Source organism: Rhincodon typus, chromosome 7, assembly GCF_021869965.1.
Source record: "Rhincodon typus isolate 14 chromosome 7, sRhiTyp1.1, whole genome shotgun sequence".
Lineage (NCBI taxonomy): Eukaryota > Metazoa > Chordata > Chondrichthyes > Orectolobiformes > Rhincodontidae > Rhincodon > Rhincodon typus.
This window is the reverse complement of record NC_063338.1, coordinates 12,753,074-12,777,436: the sequence shown is the minus strand read 5'-3', so window position 1 is coordinate 12,777,436 and position 24,363 is coordinate 12,753,074. Positions and strand designations below refer to the sequence as shown.

Genomic DNA, 24,363 nt, shown 5'->3' with positions numbered 1-24,363 from the left:
AAAAAAATTTACAATTCAATTCCAAGCAGTGATCTCTTAGAACACAACTCTAATTCACATTTCTGCAGAGATTACCTTTGTTTTTGAAGGCTGGCATCCAGGTTGGCTATCTCTTCCAGCAAGTCAGGAGGTACTTTGTACCTTGAGTTTCCTCGAGCTATAGGAACACGTAAAAATTAAACAAACTTAATGTTTTACTTGGGGAACAAAAAACAAATTTTCATGGCTCACATTACATCAGCATGAGATGTAAGAAACCACCAATCTGGATCAACTCTGCTAAATCAATTGTAAGTAATTAATTATACTACTTCACATCTCCACTACACCCATGGCTGCATACCTACCTCTGCTTCAAACGTTCCTTTCTTTAAAAGATGCAATGCTGTCTACCTCAATGACAACCCCCTTGAAGATTTGTGATTTGCACAGGACATCAGAGAATATGTATCTCAAACAAAACCTCACTGGTGTTTATGCACAACTCAAAATGTTCTACCATTATTTCTAACCTAAACCCATCACTGAGACTTATTTGTTGCTTCCCGAGGTTCTCCTTCTCCCCAATTTGCTTGTTTAGCTTCCCTTACACACATTGATGATATTTGCTTCAACCATTCTCTGTAGTAACAAGTTCCATTTTCGTTATGTAAAGACAGGTTTCTTCCAAATTCCCCTTTGGATGTCTTAAGAGTCCATTGATAGAAGTTAGTCTCCGGTTATGAAATTCCACATATGAGCTGGATCCATTCTAGCAAAACGTTGCATGATTATTAGAATATACCTGAACCCATTTTCATTTTAACATGCAAGCTTTGGCAATGTCCCAATTTTGTTCAATTAATGGTGAATTTGGCAATGCTTTCCTAGTACTTTGAGGTTCATGACAATCACATTGGGCATGCTGCAGTGCAAAGTGGCAGCATATCACTTTAGTTTTAGCTCAAATTATTAATTGGAAACATTAAATGCGCTATCACTACATGAATAATTAGCCCCTTAAAGATCACATTCTCTATCAACAGACAGCAGAATTGTGATCAATCATGTATAAGCACGTTAATGAGTGGAAGTCAACCATATATTGTTAGACAAAATAAATACAGCAAGATATCACTGAAGATTAGAGAAGCACAGAAACCCATTCAGGTTGACAAGTTAACAGGACTTAATACAAGACAACAAGGTGCAGGGCTGGATGAACACAGCAGGCCAAGCAGCATCATAGGAGCAGAGAGGCTGACGTTTCGGGCCTAGACCCTTCATCAGAAAAGGGGGAGGGGAAGGGGGTTTTGAAATAAATAGGGAGAGAGTGGGAGGCGGATAGAAGAGGGATAGAGGAGAGGATAGGTGGAGAGGAAACAAACAGGTCGAAGAGGCGGGGATGGAGCCAGGAAAGGTGAGTGTAGGTAAGGAGTTAGGAAGGGGATAGGTAAGTCCAGGGAGGACGGACAGGTCAAGGGGGCGGGATGAGGTTGGTCGGTAGGAGATGGAGGTGCGGCTTGAGGTGGGAGGAGGGGATAGGTGGGAGGAAGAACAGGTTAGGGAGGCAGGGACGAGCTGGACTGGTTTTGGGATGCGGTGGGGGGAGGGGAGATTTTGAAACTTGTGAAATCCACATTGATACCATTGGGCTGCAGGGTTCCCAAGCGGAATATGAGTTGCTGTTCCTGCAACCTTCGGGTGGCATCGTTGTGGCACTGCAGGAGGCCCAGGATGGACATGTCGTCTGAGGAATGGGAGGGGGAGTTGAAATGGTTCGCGACTGGGAGGTGCAGTTGTTTGTTGCGAACCGAGCGTAGGTGTTCTGCAAAGCGGTCCCCGAGTCTCCGCTTGGTTTCCCCGATGTAGAGGAAGCCACACCGGGTACAGCGGATGCAGTATACCACATTGGCAGATGTGCAGGTGAACATCTGCTTGATGTGGAAAGTCTTCTTGGGGCCTGGGATGGGGGTGAGGGAGGAGGTATGGGGGCAGGTGTAGCACTTCCTGCGGTTGCAGGGAAAAGTGCCGGGTGTGGTGGAGCTGGAGGGGAGTGTGGAGCGGACAAGGGAGTCACGGAGAGAGTTGTCCCTCCGGAAAGCAGATAAGGGTGGGGAGGGAAAGATGTCTTTGGTGGTGGGGTCGGATTGCAGATGGCGGAAGTGTCGGAGGATGATGCGTTGGATCTGGAGGTTGGTGGGGTGGTACGTGAGGACGAGGGGGATTCTTTTTTGGTTTTTATTGCGTGGACGGGGTGTGAGGGATGAGGTGCGGGAGATGTGGGAGACACGGTTGAGGGCGTTCTCGACCACCGAGGAGGGGAAGTTACGGTCCTTGAAAAACGAGGACAACTGAGATGTACGGGAGTGGAATGCCTCATCCTGGGAGCAGATGCGGCGGAGGCGAAGGAATTGGGAATAGGGGATAGCATTTTTGCAGGAAGGTGGGTGGGAGGAGGAGTATTCTAGGTAGCTGTGGGAGTCGGTGGGCTTGAAATGAATATCGGTTTCTAGGTGGTTGCCCGATATGGAGACAGAGAGGTCCAGGAAGGGGAGAGAGGTGTTAGAGATGGTCCAGGTAAACTTAAGGTTGGGGTGGAAGGTGTTAGTGAAGTGTATGAACTGTTCGAGCTCCTCGTGGGAGCACGAGGCGGCGCCGATACAGTCATCAATGTAACGGAGGAACAGGTGGGGTTTAGGGCCGGTGTAGGTACAGAAGAGGGATTGTTCCACGTAACCTACAAACAGGCAGGCGTAGCTTGGGCCCATGCGGGTACCCATGGCTACCCCCTTTGTCTGTAGGAAGTGGGAGGAATTGAAAGAGAAGTTGTTGAGTGTGAGGACGAGTTCGGCTAAGCGGATGAGGGTATCAGTGGAGGGGGACTGGTCGGGCCTGCAGGACAGGAAGAAGCGGAGGGCCTTAAGGCCATCTGCATGGGGAATGCAGGTGTAGAGGGACTGGACGTCCATGGTGAAGATGAGGTGTTGGGGACCGGGGAATTGGAAGTTCTGGAGGAGGTGGACGGCATGGGTGGTGTCACAGACATAGGTAGGGAGTTCCTGGACCAAGGGGGAGAAAATGGAGTCTAGATAGTTGGAGATCAGTTCGGTGGGGCAGGAGCAGGCGGAGACGATGGGTCGACCAGGGCATTCAGGTTTGTGGATTTTGGGAAGGAGATAGAAGCGGGCAGTGCGAGGTTGGGGAACGATGAGGTTGGAGGCCGTGGGTGGGAGGTCACCTGAGGTGATGAGGTTGTGGATGGTTTGCGAGATGATGGTTTGGTGCTCAGGGGTGGGGTCATGATCAAGGGGGCGGTAGGAGGAGGTGTCGGAGAGTTGGCGTCCGGCCTCGGCGATGTAGAGGTCAGTGCGCCATACTACAACTGCGCCTCCCTTGTCCGCGGGTTTTATGGTGAAGTTGGGATTGGAGCGGAGGGCTGCACGTTCTGCGGGGGAGAGGTTGGAGTGGGTGAGAGAGGTGGAGAGGTTGAGGCGATTGATGTCTCGACGGCAGTTGGAGATGAAGAGGTCGAGGGAGGGTAGGAGGCCTTGGGGTGGTGTCCAGGAGGAGGGGGTGTGTTGGAAGCGGGAGAAGGGGTCAGTAGAGGGGGGGTTAGGTTCACGGTTAAAGAAGTAAGCGTGGAGGCGGAGGCTGCGGAAAAACTGCTCTATGTCCAAGCGTGAGCGGTATTCGTTGATCTGTGGGTGGAGGGGGACAAAGGTGAGCCCTTTGCTGAGGACTGACCGTTCGTCCTCAGTAAGGGGTAGGTCTGGGGGGGATGGTGAAGACTCGGCAGGGCTGGGTGCTGCTGTCTCCTCTGGAGGTGCTGGCTGTGGGCGGAGCTGTGTCGGCGTCGGCTGTGGGCGGAGCTGTGTCGGTGTCAAGTTAGGATTATGAGCAGCAGGGTTTTGGATGGGTTCACGTCTCCGCAGAGTGGAAAGTAGGAGGTTGGTCAAATAATCAAGATTGAGATAAGAAAGGAATGAAAGAATAAGAGATCAGCAGTAGATGAGCTGAGGCAAGAAGAGAGTTGGGCAATGTTACAGTGATGGAAATAAACAGACGTAGTGATGTTACAGATGTGCGCCTGGAAGTTTGTGTCAGGGTCAAATATGATAATAAGGCTGCAACAGTCTAGTCCAGCCTGAGGCAGTTGTCAGGGAAAAGAATGGAGTTGATAGCTAAGGAACATAGTATTTGGTAGGAACGGTGCTCAATTTCAGAGGAGCAACAAGAGTCAAAAATTGTTTTAGCCCAAGTTCCTGAAGAAACTGACTGGCAACCATTATTATACCATTCCATCCCCAAATTCTGCTGCAATTTAATTGAACCTTTGATTTATCATACCCTCTGCTGGTCGCTGTAGTTGAGATTTTCTATAAAACAGCATGTAGGCACACTCCTTGCCCTCAAATTGCTTCTCAATGTCTTTCTCTTGGATAGGCCGCACTTGGGTATCATCAAAATCAAACCAGTATACTTCAGAAGTAGGTATCTTGGAGTGTCTTTCTGTCTTGTCAGCATGCGCAGTGCTGGCTTTGCAATTTTCTGTCTGTGCTTTCTCGATTTTGGATTTGTTGGGCTGTTGCCCTGAAAAGTCATGGTCAGTCTGTTTTACAGCAACTCGTGTTCCATCCGCTTTGAGCAGAAACACATCAGGGTGACTCTCCAAAAACTGAAATGAAAGAGGGAAGAGTACAATAGAACTTTAGAACAACCACAGAGCAGCATTAAGATTGAGCAGAAGAGCCAGATGAGTAACAGTTCTGATACACCTATCTGGGAAAGGTGGTGCTGTAGTGGTAATATCACTGGAATAGTAATCCAAAGACCCAGGCTAATGTTTTGAGAACATAGTACCACCACAGCAAATTGAATTTGAATTCAGTTGCAATTTGAATTGCAGCCTCAACACTGGCACCTACCCAGCAACTTGGTAAAATGCTCGGATTTGTCCTGTCCACAAAAGGCAGAATAAATCCACCCTGGTCAAATACTATTCCATCAGTCTAATCACAATCATAACCAAGTGATGGAAGTGTCATCAGCAGTGCTAACAAACTACATTTAAGCTGCATTTAAAGCACAATAACATTTCACTGATGCTCAGGTTGGATTCTGCCAGGTCCACTCAGCTCCTAATCTCATTACGGCCGACGGTCCAAACATGCACAGAAGTGGCGAACTCCAAAGGTAAGGAGACGATGCCTGACCTTGATATCAAGAGGATGTTTACTGATGATTGTAGAATGTTCAACACCATTCACAGCTTCTCAAACACTGAAGCAGTCCACGGCCACAATAAAACGCAGCAAGAGCTTTCAGGTCTCAGCTGACAAGTGGCAAATAACACACCTGTCACACAAGTGCCAGGCAATGACCATCTCCAACAAGAGAGAATCTAATCATTGCCCTTTAGCATTTAATAGCATACCATCACCAAATCCCCCATTAACAACATCCTGAGAGTTGCTATTGACCAGAAACTGAACTGGACAAGCTACATAAATACAGTGGCTACAAGAGCAGGTCATAAGCTAGGAATCCTGCAGCAAATACCTCAGCTGCTGACTCCCCAGAGCCTGTCCACCATCAATAAGGCACAAGTCAGGAGTGTGATGGAATACTCCCCACTTGCCTGCACACATGCAGGTCCAATAACCCTGAAGAAACTCGAAAACTGACACAAAGTAGCCTGTTTGATTGGCCTATATCAACAAACATTCGCTCCCTCCACCAACATCTTGATTAGCAGCAGTCTATACCATATACAAGATGCACTACAGAAATTCACCAAGGTTCTTTGGATAGCACCTTTCAACCGTATGACCACTACCATCTAGAATGACAGAAGCAGCAGATATATGGGATTACTACCGCCAGCAAGTTCCTCTCCAATACACTTTCCATCCTCACTTGAAAATATATCACTGTTTCTTCAGTGTTATTGGGTCAAAATTCTGGAACTCTGTCCCTTTGCGTTCACCATTGTGGGTGTACCTACCCCAATTAGACTCCATGCGTTCACGAAGGCAGGTAACCACTACCTTCGCAAGCTCAAGTAGGGATGAGCAATAAACTCTGATCCAGCCATCAAAGGTCACATTCCCTGCATGCATCAAAAACAATATCACAGTGTGCAGTCTCCTACCTTCCTTAAAGGTCCATGTTGCTTGCGGTATCTTTTGTTCCATGCAACACCAACTTTCTCCAGCAATTTTTGACCCAGTTGATCTACCAGTACACCATCAGGGCCCACCTAAATGTGAACAGAGATGGGAATACAATACAGCAAATGTGTTAAAAGTACTAACAAACATTTCAGCCCATTGTTAAGTCCATCATGACAGCAACAGCAAAGTAGTCCTTGCTATCTGAATTACCAAGACTCCAGTTGGAAAGGTAGCTATCAAGCTGCTGCACGTCACTCACCTGAGGTATAGGGCAAGAAACATCAATGACAGTTTAATTATTCAAGTTACCAGTTAACTCCAAGACAAAGGCATTTGTGAGGCACCTAATACAGACTGAGACTGAACTGTTATACAACATACAATTTGTGCAAAAAAGATCTCAGGAGATTGACTAGTCAAAACAATGAAAAAAAAAGCCATTCAACCAATCAAGCTCACTGCTTTCATAAACTGCACAATCACAAAATCTAACATTGAGTCTAGATGACTCTTCATCAAAGCTGAAGTAAGGTGTGATGAAGCTCTGAAGAAGAGTCACCTAGACCCGAAATATTGGCTTGCTTTCTGTCCACGGATACTGCCTGATCTGCTGTGTTCTCTAGCATTTTTTGTTTGCAGTTCAGATTCCAGCATCTGCAGTAATTTGCTCCCACATAATCTATCTGATCGATTTAGCCTGGGATTAGAGGTTGGAGCCTAAAGGAGTTATGTACAACAACGTACTTTTATATAGTTTCTTTAAAATAGTTAACTTGAGTATTATCAAACAAAATCTGACATTTTACTTTGGAGCTCATGTGTTTTCACATTTTCACATCTTGGATCATTATTGAAATAGCCTTCTAATAGAGAGTCACAGTGCAATAGGCTATGAATAGCTGTGATATAAACACAAGGATATCCTTATGGAATACAATACCTGCACTAAAATAGCTTTCAAGACTTCTACAGGATCCCCCAATTTCAGCAAGTTGTCTTGATTTGTTGAATCTTTTGATGAGTTGACTACCGCCGTCTGCTCATCCTATAAAGAAAAGCACATTCTAGATACAAGTTATCACTGGGTCTTTAATTGGGCATGGTGTGAACTATTGGGAAAAAATTTAAATAAGGGAATAAAAAGAAACTCATAAGGACATTGCAGGTAACTTGGTCACAAGTTTTCAAAGCTCTCTAGATTCGGAAATTATGCCTTTGGATTAAAACATTCAACATGCCAGGCTTTAATTTAAAAGAATATGGGAAGGAGGAAACAGAAATATGGACCTGTCAGTTTAGCGTCAGTTGTGGGAAAATTAATTGAAGCTATGCAAGACACAGCAAGACTGTGACACACTCAAAACTGATTCATTTACAGGCTTAAGTTGAGGTCCAGGCTTGCTCACCAATTCAACAAGTAATAACTAATCAAAGCGTGTCATAGATGAGTGAAGTCTACGTCACATCCAACTGATTATTGGAAATTTCTTTGAGGTAATCATGAGCAAGGTAGATAGGGGAGTGACTAAATATTCTGCCAATATAAGTGTCCAGAAGACATTTGAAAAAGCTTCACATAAAATGAGCAAAAATGAGGTAAATGCATGAAATTGAAGGTAACCTTGTGATGTGACTCAGTAATTGATTGAAATTTAGGAGAAGGAGAGTTAAGGATAAAAGGGAACAGTTTCTGATTGGCAGATGAGAGAACTGGTGTTCCCCATTTGAGGTACTATAGCGCTAGAGTCTCAACTTTTCATCATACAACTTAAAAGGACAAATGAAGGAATAGGGAGCTGCATCTCTAAGTTTGTAGATGACACTAAGTGAATAGGTACAGCAAATTGTGTAGATTGGAGCAAGAAGTTTTCAAAGGACCATAAACAGATTATGCGTACAGTTGAAATGATGATCAACAGAGTTTAATACAGGAGCATGATGCGGTAACCTTAGATGTTGAGAAATCAAACTAGAAAATTTCCTGAATGGCGAAAGATTAGGAGTTATGGCGAAGCAAAATGATTCAAATGCCCATCTACAAAGATATTGAAAGCTAGATCACAAACGCAAAGAATAATTTAAAAGGCTAATGATGGCCTCTATTTCAAGAAGATTAGATGCAAAAGTGAGGAATTGATGCTTCAGTTGTTCAGAGTCTTGGTCAGGCCCCATCTGAAGCAGAGTTCAGTTTTGTGCACAGCATCTTATGAAAACAAATACTGGTCTTGGAGAAGATACAATACCGAATCACCAGAACGACACCATGTTTAAAGAGTATATGTATGAGGATCTGTTGCCGAAACTTGTTTGTAGATATTTTGTAATCTGTGTTTGGAGATGTAATGACACACCTCTGGAGAGGGTAGGGACTTGAATTCACCACACTACAAGACCCCCAAACTTGCTTGGCATTTAACAAAGCTTAGAAGGTTGACAGGTGATCCAATTTAAAATGATAGTGGGATTTTCACATGATAATGGGATAGAGAAATTATTTATTCTGACAGAGTAATCATGAATAAGGGGAATTATCTTAATATTTGAATTTGGTCCTCTAGGAGTGAAATCAGGAAGCTCTTTTTCATACAAAAGGCAGCGCAGTTCTGGATCTTGCCTCACAAAATACAGTGGGTCCCTTGTCAACTGAAGTTATCAAGGCTAAAATCAATTGATTTTTGTTACATAAGGTTATCAAGAAATAGGGAGAAAAAAACTGGGTCAATGGCACTGAGGTACAGACCCACAATCCTCTAAATGATTGGCAAGACAGGTTCAACTTATGACAATTTTTACAAAGAGGAACTAAAAAACTTTGATCACATTTAACAACCGACCTGAGGCTTATTTATTTCCAAAACTGTCCTTCCTACAGGAATGTTTTTACTTAAAAATTCTAGCCAACCAGAAGTAAAACACTATCACAGATGTTTAGGAGACAATAATCTGGAATGTTACGGACAAATTGCTGGATAGACCAGACTGATGGGTGGCAGAACAATGACAGTATGGCCACAAACTCAAGAGATGTCATAAGTCACAAGAAACATATTTTTTAATCTTAGTCAAAACAACTAAAATGAAGACACAGGCTTCTTGGGATAAATATTTTAAGCAAAAAGGTTAGAGACATTCATTAACACTATGAAATATGTGAACAGCAACAACAACTGTTTTTATAGTAATTGACTCACTAGAGAGAACCAAGTGCCCAGTTGATCAATATCTTTGATGTATGCATGGTAATGCCCTCCGTAACAACCTCCTTTGTGGATGATTACAGAAAAGAGATCATACTCGTATTCAGAATCTGGGAGATTATCCTGTAAGGCAAAACAAGGAAGGTGAAGAGATTTTCAACAAAAGAAGTTATTTATTATAGCAATGTGCATTAATATGGCATCTTTAATGCAGTACCATATCCTAACATGTCTTACAGAATTCAGAGAAATAATGCCAGCAGGCAATATTAAAACATGCTACTAATTGTTTAAGTCAAAGGGGTCAATCTTGAGCAATGTCTTAAAGATGGGAAATGTGCAGAGGCAAAAATTAGGAAAGAAATTTAAGAGTTTATAGATTAAAATCTGCTTCAAACACTTCAAATCATTTTACACCTTAATTTAAAATAAACCTATTGTCTTTTTTTCTATTGTGACCAATGGCATATCAAGCAGTATGGTCAAAATCTTTCTAGAAATTAAGAACTTGCATTTATTTATGTTCATTCCCATCCTCAGAATGTCTCAAAGTGACTCAGTCAACATATCAGTTATGGGTAGTTAGAATTTATTTTTGTCTCAAACTTTCTTAGGCAGTCCCTTGGATCAAGGATAACTTCCTTCAACTCCACGTCTAAGGTTTCTGAGGTTGTTGATAATGATGGTTCAGTCTGCACTTTGCCACATATGGAGTAAGTGGTCCATGAAGAGTAGGGTAGATGGATTTTGGGAGGTTTCTGTGCTCCCTCCAATGCCTCAATGTCGTCTCTGCAAATTCCTGACAAAGTCCCATGATGTATTCAGAGCCTTTCTGAATTAGATTTCCTCATTTTGGCCATTCACATGTCAGGGACTCCCATGACTGGCAAGTATGCTTGACCTCTTTCCAGATATCCTCAAAGCATCTCTGAAGTGTTTCTGCTATCTTCTTAAGAGTCCCCTATCACAAAAGTCTTGAGTACAGCAAATGAGGTCAGGCATATGAATAACATGCCTGGCCTAGAAGAGCTGGTTTTGTAATTACTGCCTCAATACTAGGCATGATGGCTTGCAAGAATATAGTATCCCTTTGTTGCCACACAATTTAGAAGATCATCCAAAGAACGTGATAAGCCTTCACTGTTTTAAGATGCCTGCTATAGGGTTATCCAAGTCTGCAAAGCATATAGAAGCTCAGAAATCATGTGGCCAAGTGAGCCATATAACCTCAGTCTTGGGTTTGAGATCTTCGTCCTCAAGTATTCTTTTCCCCAGTTGGCTGAAGGGCGAGCTGGAAAATTGGAGACAATGATGAATTTTCTTGTCTAGGTCTGCCCTTGTCGAGAGGAGGCTCCCATGATAAAGAAAATGGTCCAGTTTTGCAGGGCAAAACATTATCTTAATCAAATGATCGAGATGTTTTGTTCTAGCAGTTGGTTGGATGAGGATCTTCGTTTTCTGAGTATTCAGTGAAAGACGTATTTTCTTACTTACTTGCAAAAAAGGTGTCACCAACGACGTGGATCTGTTTCTGAGCGAGTGTGCGCACATGCATTATCTACATGCTGGAACCCAATGATCAAGGTTGGAATGACTTCAACTTTTAAGTGAAGGCAGCACAATTTGAACAGCTTCTTGTCTGCAATAGTTTGGTTCTCATTCTTCACACCACTGAGGTAAGGATTGTTGGTGATTCTGTGGCAAGATTGACAGATTGCATGTCATCAAGGAGTAAGTGGACATTGGTGACAAGTTTATAAAAACAGCCAAATTAGAGGAGGATATTCTATTGGCTTTCAAGTTGACATTCAAATGCATTACAAAATTGAAAAAAGGTGGTATGTACAGCAGTAGGTGCTGTTGTTTGCATTTCTTGAATTTGCCATGCAGTGAAGATCATATTTGAGGTCTTTCTCGTTTGCAAAAAACCACAGTACAACTCTAGAAGGAGTGCTTTACCCACTGCAAAGAAGCAGGTGAGGAGGATCGTGGCAGTAATTTTCCCTCTGACTAACAGCAGAAATATTCTTCGGTAGTTACTGAAATTGGACTGTCTCCCTTCTTGGATACAGCACCTCAGATTCCCACAGTATGTGCGTTTCTTCACGGATGAGCGAAATTAGGTTGGATAGTTGTACTAGTCATGCATATCCTCTGTATCTCAGAATTTCAGAGATTCCGTTTGCTCCAGAAGCTTTCTTGTTTTTGCAGTTTAAAAAACTTTTGCAACTTCACTTTCGACCAGACTAGCATCGAGCCCCAAGGACGTTCTGGTCAAAGTTGCACATGTAGAAGACCAGGCAGCAGCCTGAAAAGTACTGTGCAGGTCCATTGAACAAAAACTGGCTGTGCAGAACAACAAACTACCTTGCCCCTATTTATTTAAATAGCGTGGCATGTACTATACTGACTAAAGGTATAAGTACTACCAAAAGTAAAATGTAAAGATGTCATTGTCCTACAGAACCATAGGGCTGCTCTCTCATTAGACAGACAACTGGTGGTGGTTCAACCTGAGGATCACCAGACCTTCAGGAAGGGGAGAGATTGAGAAGGACAGACTTTTAAGATAACCTGAGCTAGAGCGGGAATTGAAACCAACGTTGTTGCCATCACTCTGTATTGCAAACCAGCCCTATATTGCAAAGCAGCCAAGTGAGCTCATTGAATGGCCTTCTCCGCTCCTATCTTTGATGTTTCTATGTTAATTGCGAAGTTTATATATACGGCCATGGATCTGCTGCTCAGTGTGAAAGTCTCAACAGTCAATATGCCTAAAGAAAATCAGCTTTAACATCCTTCTGGTCTTGGTCTCCTACTTGATATTTTTAGGCAACTTCACATTGACTATTGAAAACTCTATCACAGGATTAACATAAATAGGAAAAGTAATTAACTTTGGATGTGGTGCAATCATGCCACTTCGAAAATGTGAACACAGCTGAAGCACAGGATGCCACTGTCACTGTTAATGGTTGCATTACATTGATAAAGCTTTAACAGAAAATACTCAATACGTTTTACCTTAAAAAAAACTTCATTGCTGCTATCAGCACCCAATTGCCATTCCATAGTCAAGCAACTTTTTCTCCAGCAAGTTCTGTTTTTCAGTCTGATCCGAGGCTGTGGCTGCACCAAACTTAGTGAAACCTCAGAATACAATTCTGACTCAATCTGCAGCTACACCTTTGTTTCTATATCAGTCTGAGCACATAGCTGCACCTTTCTACATGTTCACAACATCTAATCTCATTACTCTGCCTTGTGGACCATGAAAGGCAAAGACTTATGACCAAAATATTTCTTCAGCAACAACATAGCTGGAAATAAACTGTTGCATGAAATAGATCAATTGGGATTTATTAAAGAGAGTGGTTAAATATCTCAGCTACATTACTACTCCAAAAGGGAGAAAAAAGTCAAGATATGGTGGTTGTCTTTATATCATAGCAACAATTCTAACCGCTTATTTATTCATGCAAGTGCTCCAGCTGGATGTCAGCCTCAAAGGACCAGATTCTGATGCCCACACAGAGTGAGGCCAGCTGTCAAGATTCTTATTGCTGTTCCAACTACAATCAGCTAACAATACAGACCAGCAATCAACCCCGAAACCTCCTAGAGCAGGGGGTGCACTGGTAGAGGAGGTACTCATCGCTACTCATTACATAAATTCACTGAGCCTCACAGGGGATATTAGGATTTGGGTTATGATATCTTTTGTCAGAAATACATGCTTTCTTTCAACTTATCTCGGCAAAAGAAAGGAGATACTTTTTAAACCATCCATGGAAAAACACTGCAGCAATCAGCAGAGTCAACAGCATTCAAGATGATCTTGAACCTTTAAAAGTGAAGCAGAAACCATGACCCACCTGCTCACAGAAGGGCCGCATATCCAGCCTGATCGGAAAGGAGTAACAACCTGTTTCCTTGTAACGTTCACACTTGGTAAAATCAAAGTTGAAACGCAGTAAAGAAATGGTGAGGAATGTGGGGAGATGCCGTAGCTTCGCTGACTGCAAAACAAAAGCATGGGACAGATTGCACTGTTAAACTGAACTCATGCAACCAATCAAATCTGCTTTTCAGAATTACACCCTATACAAGAGCCAATGACGTTCAGCTACAAAACTAAAACCTCACCAGCAAGGCTTCAAATTTTGTCCATTGTTCATAGTTCAAAGTATACACACTGTTCCTTTAATATTGCCATACTTTTATAATTCTTAGAACACGACTTGATATGATATAGGTACAAATCTGAAACAAACACAGAATGATGGAGAAACTCAGTTGGTCTGGTGTCGTCTGTGGAGGGAGCGAGAGAAACTACGTTAATGTTTCATCTCCGGTATGACTCTTCTGCCGAACCCGATTCCCATAACTTTTTATTCCCCTATAGATTAATCATCTAACCAGTTCAGCCTCAAACATAATTAATGACCCAGCCTCCACTGCTCTCTGTGGTAGAGAATTCCAAAGATTTGTGGTCCTCCGAGAGAAGACGACATCTCATCTCCACATTAAATGGAAGTCGTTAATTTTGAAACTTGTAGCTTGGCTACAATCGGTCTATGGCTTGCAGTTGATGCTGTTTGACATGCAAGTAGTCCCGTTTGGTAGCTTCTCTGGGTTGATTCTTATTTTTAGATATGCTAGGTGCTGTTCCTGGCATCCCCTCCTGCTCTCTCCATTGAGCCATGAGTGATTGCTTGGCTTCATGGCAGTGGAGGAGTAGGAATATGCCTCACAGATGCTCAGTCAAGTTGCCACATCAGTTCAAACTCTGTCCTATTTGGCACAGTGATAGCGCCACTCAACAGGATGGAAGGTATTCTCAATGTGAAGGTGGGACTTCATCCACACAACGACTGTGCGGTGGTCACTTTTACTGATTCTATCGTGGACAGATACATCTGCAGCCAGCAGATTGGCAAGGACGAAGTCAACTACATCTTTCTCTCACCATCTGCTGCAGATCCAGTCTTGACCAGTTTGCTGTCATAGCTGCAAGTTCTAAATCAGTAGCACTGCTGCCAAGCCACTTTTCAAGGTGGATATTGAAATCCTAAAACAAGACTGCATAGTGCACTCTCACCACCCTCCGTGCCTCCTCCAAGTGTTGTTCGACATGGAGCAGCACCAATTCATTAGCCAAGGGAGGACTACATGAAATCGGCAGATTTCCTTGCCTATGCTGAACCTGAAATCATGAGTTTTCATGAGATCCACAGTCAACGTTAAGAACTCTGTGGGCAACTCCCTCCTACTGGTATATGACAGTGCTGCCACCTCTGCTGGGTCTGTCCTGCAGATGTGACAGGACATATCCAGGAATAGTGATGGCAGTGTTTAGAACATTGTCTGTAGGTGTGATTCCATGAGTATGACTATGTTAGACTGTTGCTTGACCAGTCCGTGGGACAGCTCTCCCAATTTTGACACTAGTTGTTAGTTAGTTAGGAGGACTTTGTAGCATTGACAGAGCTATGTTTGCTGTTGCCGTTTTCAGTAACTAGGTCAATGCCAGGTGGTCCATCCAGCTTCATTTCTTTGTTGAGTCTTCCTAGCAATTGATACAACTGAATGGCTTGCTAGGCCATTTCAAAGGGTGGTTGAGAATCAACGACATTGCTGTTGGTCTGGAGTCGTATGTAGGCCAAACCATGTGAGGACGGCAGATTTTTTTCCCTGAAGAACATTAGTGAAACTGGCTGCCATCTGCCATGGTGGGACACGAACCCGGTACCCAGAACATTAACTGTGTTTTTGTATTAATAGTCGAGCAATAATGCCACAAAGCCATTGCCTCCCCTCTTCTGTTGGAACAGAAGGGGCCTTATCCAATGAAAGAATTGGCGCCACATCTGCAAACATCCACACCCTCCATCACCAATGCTCAGTAGCAGCAGTGTGTAGTATCTACAGGATGCACTGCAGGAATTCACCAAAAGTCCTAAGACACCACCTTCCAAACCCATGACCACTTCCACCCAGAAGGACAAGGGCAAGGGCAACAGATACATGGGGACACCACCGCCTTCAAGCCACTCACAATCCTGACTTGAAAATATATCACCGTTCCTTCACTGTTGCTGGATGAAAATCCTGGAACACACCCCCCACACCTTCCCTCCAGCCCCCCCAACAGCATTGTGTGTCAACGAACAGTACATGAACTGCAACAGTTCAAGACGGCAGCTCACCGCCACCTTCTCAAGGGTAACTAGGGACAGGCAATAAATGCTGGCCAGCCAGCAACACCCACATCCTACGGACGAATTTACAAAAAACACAGAACTCCATTAAAAACTTGTGCTAGCAATTTAGTCACACCTGTTGGAGAAGGTTTGTAGCTACAACTCAAGCTTTCTCCTCAATATTTGTGTGTTCCCAATTGATTGACTCCTGGAATAGATGAAATCTCTTGGGAACTGAAATTGTTCATTATTCTCTGGTGTGTATGGATTAGCGAAACACGAATTTAACTATCAACTTCAAACAACTGGCAAGAAAGTGTCTTTATTTCAGAAAATGAAATCATGCCTGCTATTACATTTAGGCTAACCATTTTGATGCAATTTATTTATAGTTAAAAATAAATAAAAACAAAAAGATGCAACAGGATACAAATGCAATGCAATAAAAACAAACATACAGAATCAAAAATCTTGCTGGAGCAGAGCACCTCACGACATCTGCAATTATTCCTACTTTTTCCTCCAACCTTCAGCCTGAAAAGGACTTCTTGAACGTTAGTGGCTAATGGTAACCATACTTCCCTAACTAATTAAATTTAAGGATTGAGAAAGAAACAGGAAAAATAATGAAAGGTGCATCAAAATGAAACTGCTAAAGCAGATGCAGAAAATAATGAAGAAAATGCAGGCAGGAATTAATAAAAACAGCAGAGATATTTTATAAATATTTAATGATAAATTTACTATATGCAAGGAACAAACTCAATAGTTTACATATTTTCCATTACAGCCCTGGTGGGTCAACTGATATTGCAATACAACATTATTAAAAATGTATTTACATTGTTGAATACCAGTGTCCGCTGTTGAGTTCCATGTATTCACCCAGTAACTCTTTAACGAAAAAGGGAGGCAAAGGACAAGATACTGTATATGTGAGACAAACTAAGAGCACCAGCAGAATATGGTGAATTCAGAGCTTATACCATCTCTCTCCTTCATTTGGTCAATTTGTGCATCGAAACAGCATATGTTAAGATACAGTAAACTTTTTATTAGACCACACTGATGGGACCAGGAGTGTGTCGGTTGATTAAATAATCCGGAAAATCAAGAGGCCCGCATAATCAATGTGAAAACACACACCAAACAACAGAAACATAATGTAAGGCGTTATACACATCACTGTTATACATCATATGCAGCATAAATTATTAAATAATATTGCAACTTTGCCTCGAATAAAACTTAACAAGAGAGACTTCTCACTCACCCTACTTACTGACGACGCAGACATTGCGGAATTGGAGGAGAAATTGACATGGAACTGAATCAACTGTCGATATTTCATTTGGCCATTCAATTGAACAAGTACACTTAAATTGAGGCAAATAAATTTTAAAAACTATAATAATTGGACAGAATAATACAGTAAACATCACAGTATTTGAAGTATATAATTTTTGCCGGTTTATTGAGCGCGCTGGTCCATAAGGTGTAGTTAAAACAAAGTTTGCTGTATATAACATGGTTTGTTCTGGTTAACAAGTCCACAGTTGTTGCAATTTTAACTCACTGCAAAGAGAAAACCACAGGATCAAGATCACTATGCATCCTGCCAATGACATCAACTCTAAATTATTCCACCACTCAGAAAATTGACAGGAATGGATGCAATGGTGGTTTTTAAACCACACCCATCTGTATTCATTGACTTCAATAGGAAGAAATGTTAGACATTAAATCATTTAACCTGATCCCATAGGTTTCCCATCCAGCAAGTTAGGTTAAAATTGCCCCAGTAACGTTTGAGCAATCCTGACGGTTCTTTTATATTGTGAGCTATTTATACTTGGGGAGTGCAGCCTACCATCTAGCACTCTACAGGATCTCGAGATCAAAGATATTCTTAAGGTGCTATGGCAAGCTTACCTTAGTTGCTTTAACCAATTTCTCACACCTTCCACAGTGGTAGAGATTATCATTATCAAAATGTTCTTCTTCAACATAGAAGGTACACAAAGCTTCTTCCAGTCCACGGACACCTTTCACAGCTACAGTCAAGTCCAGGAAGTCCTCCTGCCATGATGGTATCCACAGAGGCAATGAGAACAAGTTACTATAGGGAGAACATATTTTTAAAGAATAAAGAACATCAAAAAGGTGCATTTAGGAATAAAAGAATGAAGGGAACAAATTACAAATGCAAGTATGAAACAAAATAATGAGAAACATGCGGTATAGTCAAACTATCCCGGAGCAGGAAATTGAGCTTGGCTGTTTAATATCTTATTCTCCAGTGGGAATGGACTGGGCATGAACTGAGGAGCAAGGAGGACAGAGGAGACGAGAAACCGCATGTAGGCTCCAGCCTGACAGCAGTTAATAACAGGGCTGTAATTTGAACAGAGAAAATGGGTTGAGCTCAGAAATCCATGCAGCTAATATTTGGGAATTGGAAAGCTAAATATCAAGAGAATGGGATTTTCTGCCTCAGAAACAATCTGGAATTCAATTATGGAAAAAAGCATAGAAGCATATGAGTGGTTGTGAGCAATGGTTATGCTATAACTACACTTTTCATACCACTGCATCAACTAGACAGCAGAAACTGTAACTACTGTTGACAGACAGCTGATAATAAATTCTGTAAGTGCTTACATATAGATTCACATTACGCATTAATTGAATTTTTCAAGCAGAGTTATTATTATATAGTGCAGAACTTCAGAAGGACATTTACAATTTAATGGAATGTGGAAACAAGTGGCAAAAGAAATTCAAAACAGAAAAGTATGAAGTAATTCGAAGTACATGCACATAAATCAGTGAAAGTGTGGGACAGGTTGAGAACACTTAAAGCGTCTAGCATTTTAGGTTTTATTAATAGGGCAAATACTATATATACATAAAATAAAAGGAGGTTCTGTTGAACAAATATTAAAAACTGGCTTGACCTCATCTTTTCATGTTGCAACTGGAGTACTGCATATTGTTCTGGATATCACATTCTAGGAAGAATTAAGTTAGACAAAGTGCAGAGAAGATTAATGAGAATGGTTCCAAGGTTGAGAAACTTCAGTTACTTAGTTTGAAGAAGTTGGGAATGTCTTCTTTAAAGAAGAGGAAGCTGGGAAATTTGATCAAGGTTTCTGCATTTAATGTGGTCTGAACAAGGTAGATAGAAAAAAACACTCCCATTGGTGGAAAGATTGAGAACCAGGGGCACATATTTAAGTTAACTGGCAAGAGAAGCAATGGTGACAAGAACTGTTACAGTGGGTGGTTAAGATCTGGAATGCATTGCCTGACAGTGTGGTAAAGGTAGTTTCAATCAAGTCATCGAGAAGGAACTGAATATTATCTGAAAACTAAGTAATGTGCAGCATTATAGGGAGAAAAGCATTAGGAAATTTGTTAAGAGCTAGCACAGACACAATAGATCAAATGATCTCGTTCTATGCTGCAACAATCCTATGATGTTGTGCACTCTCAGATCAACCATGAACTGGTTAAGTTCTGGCTCAGAAGTCAGTGTGCTACAACCAAGACAGATTGACATAAAAACGTGACTCATTATTATGACTCAGAAAATGCACTTTGTTAACAGGATATGCACAGCATGTACAACTCGAGTATTATTAACATTACGTATTAGATCCCCCGTAGCATTGCAGAGGATCAAAAGGATTGCCTGCTTTATAAAAGAATCAGGACATTTATGCAATGTGGACAATAAAGTGAGGTCCTGCCCTTTGTATTGAAACGCTGGATACTTAGAACCTATTCCTGCAGTCAGAACATTGTAAAGGATAAAATCCAATAGCATTAAACATTAAAAGCTGCTCTACTGGAGAAAGAGTTTCATAAAATAAGGAATATATAATTTACCACTCTGGCCCACATTACAAGGTTCTTCAGCAGAATGCAATGGGCTATTAGGTGCAGCTGGTGGATCATTATTTGAAGGAAGAGGAAGTAGATGGTTGACATAGATGTTGACATTGCAGATGTAGTGCATTTTAGTCCCAGTATGATACTCCCAGAATGTTTAGGTCTTTCAAACCATAAACTGGTGGATCAAATCACGCAGCATATCCTTTTGGCTACACATAGAAAACAAAGTACCAACTGCACCCAACCAAGCCCATGTTTGCAAAGCTCACAACAGGTCTCATTTAGTCGAGGGGTCAGGTAGCCACGTAGACAGTAGGCTACAAAAGTGGAGGCCTTCAGGACCTTACTACAGACAAGGAACAGGCACAAAAGAGAAGATATCAGAGAGAACTGAGGATACCATCAGCCACATTCACACAGCTCTGAGCAGCATAATCAAAAGCAGCTTGTCCTGTATAGTACACATTTTTGCTCAAATCATTTACTTAATGAACACAACTTGTTGCACCTGAATCGTTGCCCCTTGCCTATTTGTCTCATTCCAAGAACTCAGCTGAGGTCAGAAGGCCATACTAACATGACCTTCCTGTATTATGTATTGCAAAGCAAAAGACTACAGCAGTGCTGCACAAACTATTTTCCAACTTGAATTCATTTTAACACACGATCACCTCCTCCACTGCAACAAATACTGGTCTTGTCAGTGACATGTGCATCCTCTGAACAAATTTTTTTTTATATACTTGAAAATTCACATGACCCCTGATGACAGCAAAAGCAAAGCAGCAAAAAAGTAGCATAATAACACTCCTTGTATAATTAAAGTTCAAATATTAATGATTGACAAATAAAGCCTGAATATTTACAAATTACTTGGGTAAAAATATTTTATGTACGTATGTAGTTTTAAGCCAAGGTCCCTAAATTTCCTAGTTACAGAAGATCCAATAAAGTCCCTCTTCCCTTTGCCCCCACATACATCACATTCAGCTACTTTTCCATAGCCTCACACACAAGTGTGCACACAGCTTCCCAAAACCCTTCCCTTGGTTCACTCACTTGGGAAGTCCTCTTCCCAAATCCTTTTGTGCAACATGCCGCAGCATCTCTTCCCAAAACACCTCCCTAACACAGCCCCTCTTAGAGTAATACAGTATGGAAACAGTCCATTCAGCCCAAACTCTTCCCAGCTGCTTCCTCCCCACTCACTCATATAGCAGTTCCTCTTCCCAAACCTCTACCTCACCCTCCAATCATCCACTGCCCTGGACTTTCCAACAGCCATCTAGTGACACCAAGCCTACCTGGGGACCCACAGTCCCAGAATGGCCAGGCAACATGACTGGAAGTTGGTAATAAATATTGCTGAAAATACACAGGCTTTTGATTCTAGCACAACTTGAAGTGTGCGATATTCTGCATTCCTTTCCAGCAGCTCTTTTCAATGGCTATTTGTTGAGTGCTGTTTCATTTCAGCAGGCAGAGAACAAAACTGTGACATTCAAAAAATTGGTGCCAATTCAATACAACTGGTGGAGACTTGACCACCATTGCTTCTTTCTCCAAACCTCTGCCAACTGAACTCTATGGCTCCGTCGAATGCCCAGCAGCAGTCTGTGACCGCTAAGTGGGATGAACGACAGCAACCAATACCGAGCTGAGGCAAAGCCAAACGGGCTCCCACGAGCCTGCTCCCAGCTTTACTTCAGTGAACATTTTCTAGGCTGAGACTCTCTCCCTGCTCATTTTAGAGGCAGTGATGGGAGCCAAGGGGAAGTGGAGGTCAGTAAATTTTAATTAAAAGTGCAGAATTTCTCATTCTTGTAATTATTTGCTGTTCCTGCATGCTCATTTTTTCATCAATGAGGACACTACGACCTCCTGTACTACAGCATTTTACAGTGTCAGTATTTAACTGCTTTTCAAGTGCTCCTACCAAAATGGCCAACCTCACATGGCAAATTTTTACTTCAATATTTACTGTGATTTTTCTGTTCAGTCAGTCACAAGGACTAATAACTGCAGCAACTTCATTTGAATTATGACAATACTGCACATACGAGTCAATGCTGAAATACATACAAATTAGGAGGAGTGGACCAAAATGCCTGTCGAGTTTGAACTGTCAGTGAGATCGTAGCTGTTATAAATACTCCACATTATCACCTACCACCCATTAACCTTTCATACCCTTGCTTATCAAGAATCTGTCTTAAAACTCTGCCTCAACCACCTTTTGAAAGAACAATCCAAAGACCCATGACCTCTGAGGGAAAAGTCTCATCTCTACCTTAAATGGACCACCTTTTATTTTTCAACAAATCTATTTATATACTATGCCATTATAGAAAACTGAAGAACATTGAAACTAGGATCAGGAATTCAGCTGCTCGAGCCTGCTCTGTCATTTAATCATGATCATGGCTGCTCTCATCTGAGCCTCAACTCCATTTCCCTTCCCACTCTCCATATCCCTTCACCCCACTATTAATTAAAAATCTGTTTATCTCCTCAAGTTTACTCGATGTTCTGTCATCCACCACACTCTTGGATAATGAATTCCACAGATTCTTGACCCTTTGAGAAAAGTAATTTCTCTTCATCTGTTTTAATCTGCTATCCATTATCCTAAAAGTGCAACCTCTTGTACTAGATTGCCCCACCATTTGAAAACATCTCCACATCCATCTTATCAATCCCTTTAGCATCATACTGACTTCAATTAGATCTCCTTTCATTTTCTAAACTCTGGAGTTCTTAGGGCTAAGCTACTCAATCTCTCATCTCTGCATCTACTCCACAACAGTCAAGACTCCTTGGGATTTTATACGTTCTAATCAAGTCATCTCTCAGTCTTCTAAACTCCAGCAGATACAAGCCTAGCGTGTTCAACTCTTTTTTAAGGCAATCTACCAGGTTTTTGTCTAAGACCTTTGCTCAACTGTTTCCAAAACAAAGCATTAAAATCCTTCCTTTTCTAAGATGACTAATACTGTACACAATACTCTAAATGGTCCTCACTAACATCATGTATAACTGGAACATAACATCCCTACTTTTGTACTTGTTTCTGCTTGAATAAACAATACAATTCCACTAGCTTTCCTAATTATTATTTTTGCAATTCATGCACTGGGACTAACTAAGAACCTTCCTGCATCTTGGACATCAGCAATCATGCACCGATTAGATAACTTGCTTCCACTTATTCTTCCTGTCAAAATGGGCAATTTCACATTTTGCCATTATACCTCATTTTCAAAATCTGAGTGCTTTACAGCCAATGTATTCACTGTTATAATGTAGGAAATGTAGCAGGCAATACACACAGTAAGCTCCGACAAACAGCATTGTGATAATGTTTCAGAGATAGTAGGAACTGCAGATGCTGGAGAATCTGAGATAACAAGGTGTAGAGCTAGATGAACACAGCAGGCCAAGCAGCACAGGAGCAGGAAGGCTGACGTTTCGGGCCTAGACCCTTCTTTAGAAAATAACCTCTCATCTCTGCATCTACTCCACAACAGTCAAGACTCCTTGGGATTTTACATGTTCTAATCAAGTCATCTCTCAGTCTTCTAAACTCCAGCAGATATGAGCCTAGCGTGTTCAACTGAAGAATGGTCTAGGCCCGAAACGTCAGCCTTCCTGCTCCTCTGATGCTGCTTGGCCTGCTGTGTTCATCCAGCTCTACACCTTGTTATCTCAGCATTGTGATAATGACTACTTTATTTGTTCTTTCTATTTTTAATTGAGAAATCAATATTAGCTAGGACACAGGGGACACATCTGTCAAAAAAATTATTCATCAGATGTGTGCATCACTGGCAAATCCAGCATCTGTTGCCCATCCCTAACTGCCGTCGTAGACAGTTAAGAGTCAACCACGTTGCTCTGGGTCTGGAATCGGGGACGGGAGATTTTTTTTTTCCCCAAAGACCTTCAGTGAACCTTGTGGGTTTTGATGACAATCAATCAATGATAGCTTTTGGAGCTAAGTTTTCAATTTCAGACTTCTAAATTAAATTTGAAGTTCCATCAACTGCCCTAAAGGGATTTTGAACCCTTGTCCTCAGAGTATTAGCCTGGGTCTTTGGATGATCACTGCAGCTCAATACACCACACTGTTCCCTGCGTAACATCCCTCTCAGGCTTGCTGTAGTACTTCAGCAAAGCTCAGTGCAAGCTGGGAGAAGAGCATCTCATTTTCTGCTTGGTAACACTGTAGCCTTCTGGACTTGACATCAAGTTCAGTTATTTAGGCCTGGAAGCACCTTCCCCCATGTCTTTACCCCAACCCTGACACACCAGGCCTTGTTATCACACACCACCCATTGTTGGCCAATAATTGTCCCAATTAGTAGCTATTCATTCTCCTGGGCTGACTGTTATCCACTCCTTGGTCTAACTGTTCTTCTCTCCCTTTGGGCTCTATCTCCACCTATCGTTTATTCCTTACGTCCTCTACCCACTCTATCTTCTGCATAAAAACAAACATTTTCCTGGCTACCATCAGTACTGAGGAAGGGTCACTGAACCCGAAACGTTAACTCTGATTTCTCTCCACAGATGCTGCCAGACCTGCTCAGCCTTTCCAGCAATTTCTATTCCTCTTTTGCCTCTGGATGATCAGTTCATTTACAAAGCCTACCATAATTCAACTCCGTCTCTAGCTAGTGGGCTTTTGAATTGGTGTAATTGGGTCATGGTTTCTCTTACATCCCTCTAGATAGGTAGGCAAGGCTTTGATTTAACATTTCATCCAAAATAGGCAGTTCAAACAGTGCAGCCCTCACCTAGTCCTGCAGTGGAGTGTCAGTGTTTGGTTTTATGCCCAAACTTTGGGCTGAGAGACTTGAACCTGGAATTGTGTTAGCAACAGGAGGTATGGCTGAAACCGGAGGGTCTTCG

At 42.1% G+C, this 24,363-nt stretch overlaps 1 protein-coding gene across 3 annotated transcripts in view; it reads right to left on the bottom strand.

Annotated features, from left to right (window-relative positions):
- The window catches only part of usp40 (ubiquitin specific peptidase 40), a 114,652-nt gene that overhangs the window by 64,471 nt on the left and 25,818 nt on the right, over positions 1-24,363 (bottom strand). For all 3 annotated transcript variants that reach the window (XM_048598590.1, XM_048598591.1, XM_048598592.1), the window contains 7 exons: positions 17,488-17,634; positions 13,228-13,371; positions 9,347-9,475; positions 7,096-7,200; positions 6,134-6,241; positions 4,330-4,657; positions 76-157 (listed from right to left, as the gene is read on the bottom strand). In XM_048598590.1, coding sequence (XP_048454547.1) covers positions 76-157; positions 4,330-4,657; positions 6,134-6,241; positions 7,096-7,200; positions 9,347-9,475; positions 13,228-13,371; positions 17,488-17,634 — 1,043 coding nt within the window. The remainder of the gene's footprint in view (positions 1-75; positions 158-4,329; positions 4,658-6,133; positions 6,242-7,095; positions 7,201-9,346; positions 9,476-13,227; positions 13,372-17,487; positions 17,635-24,363) is intronic.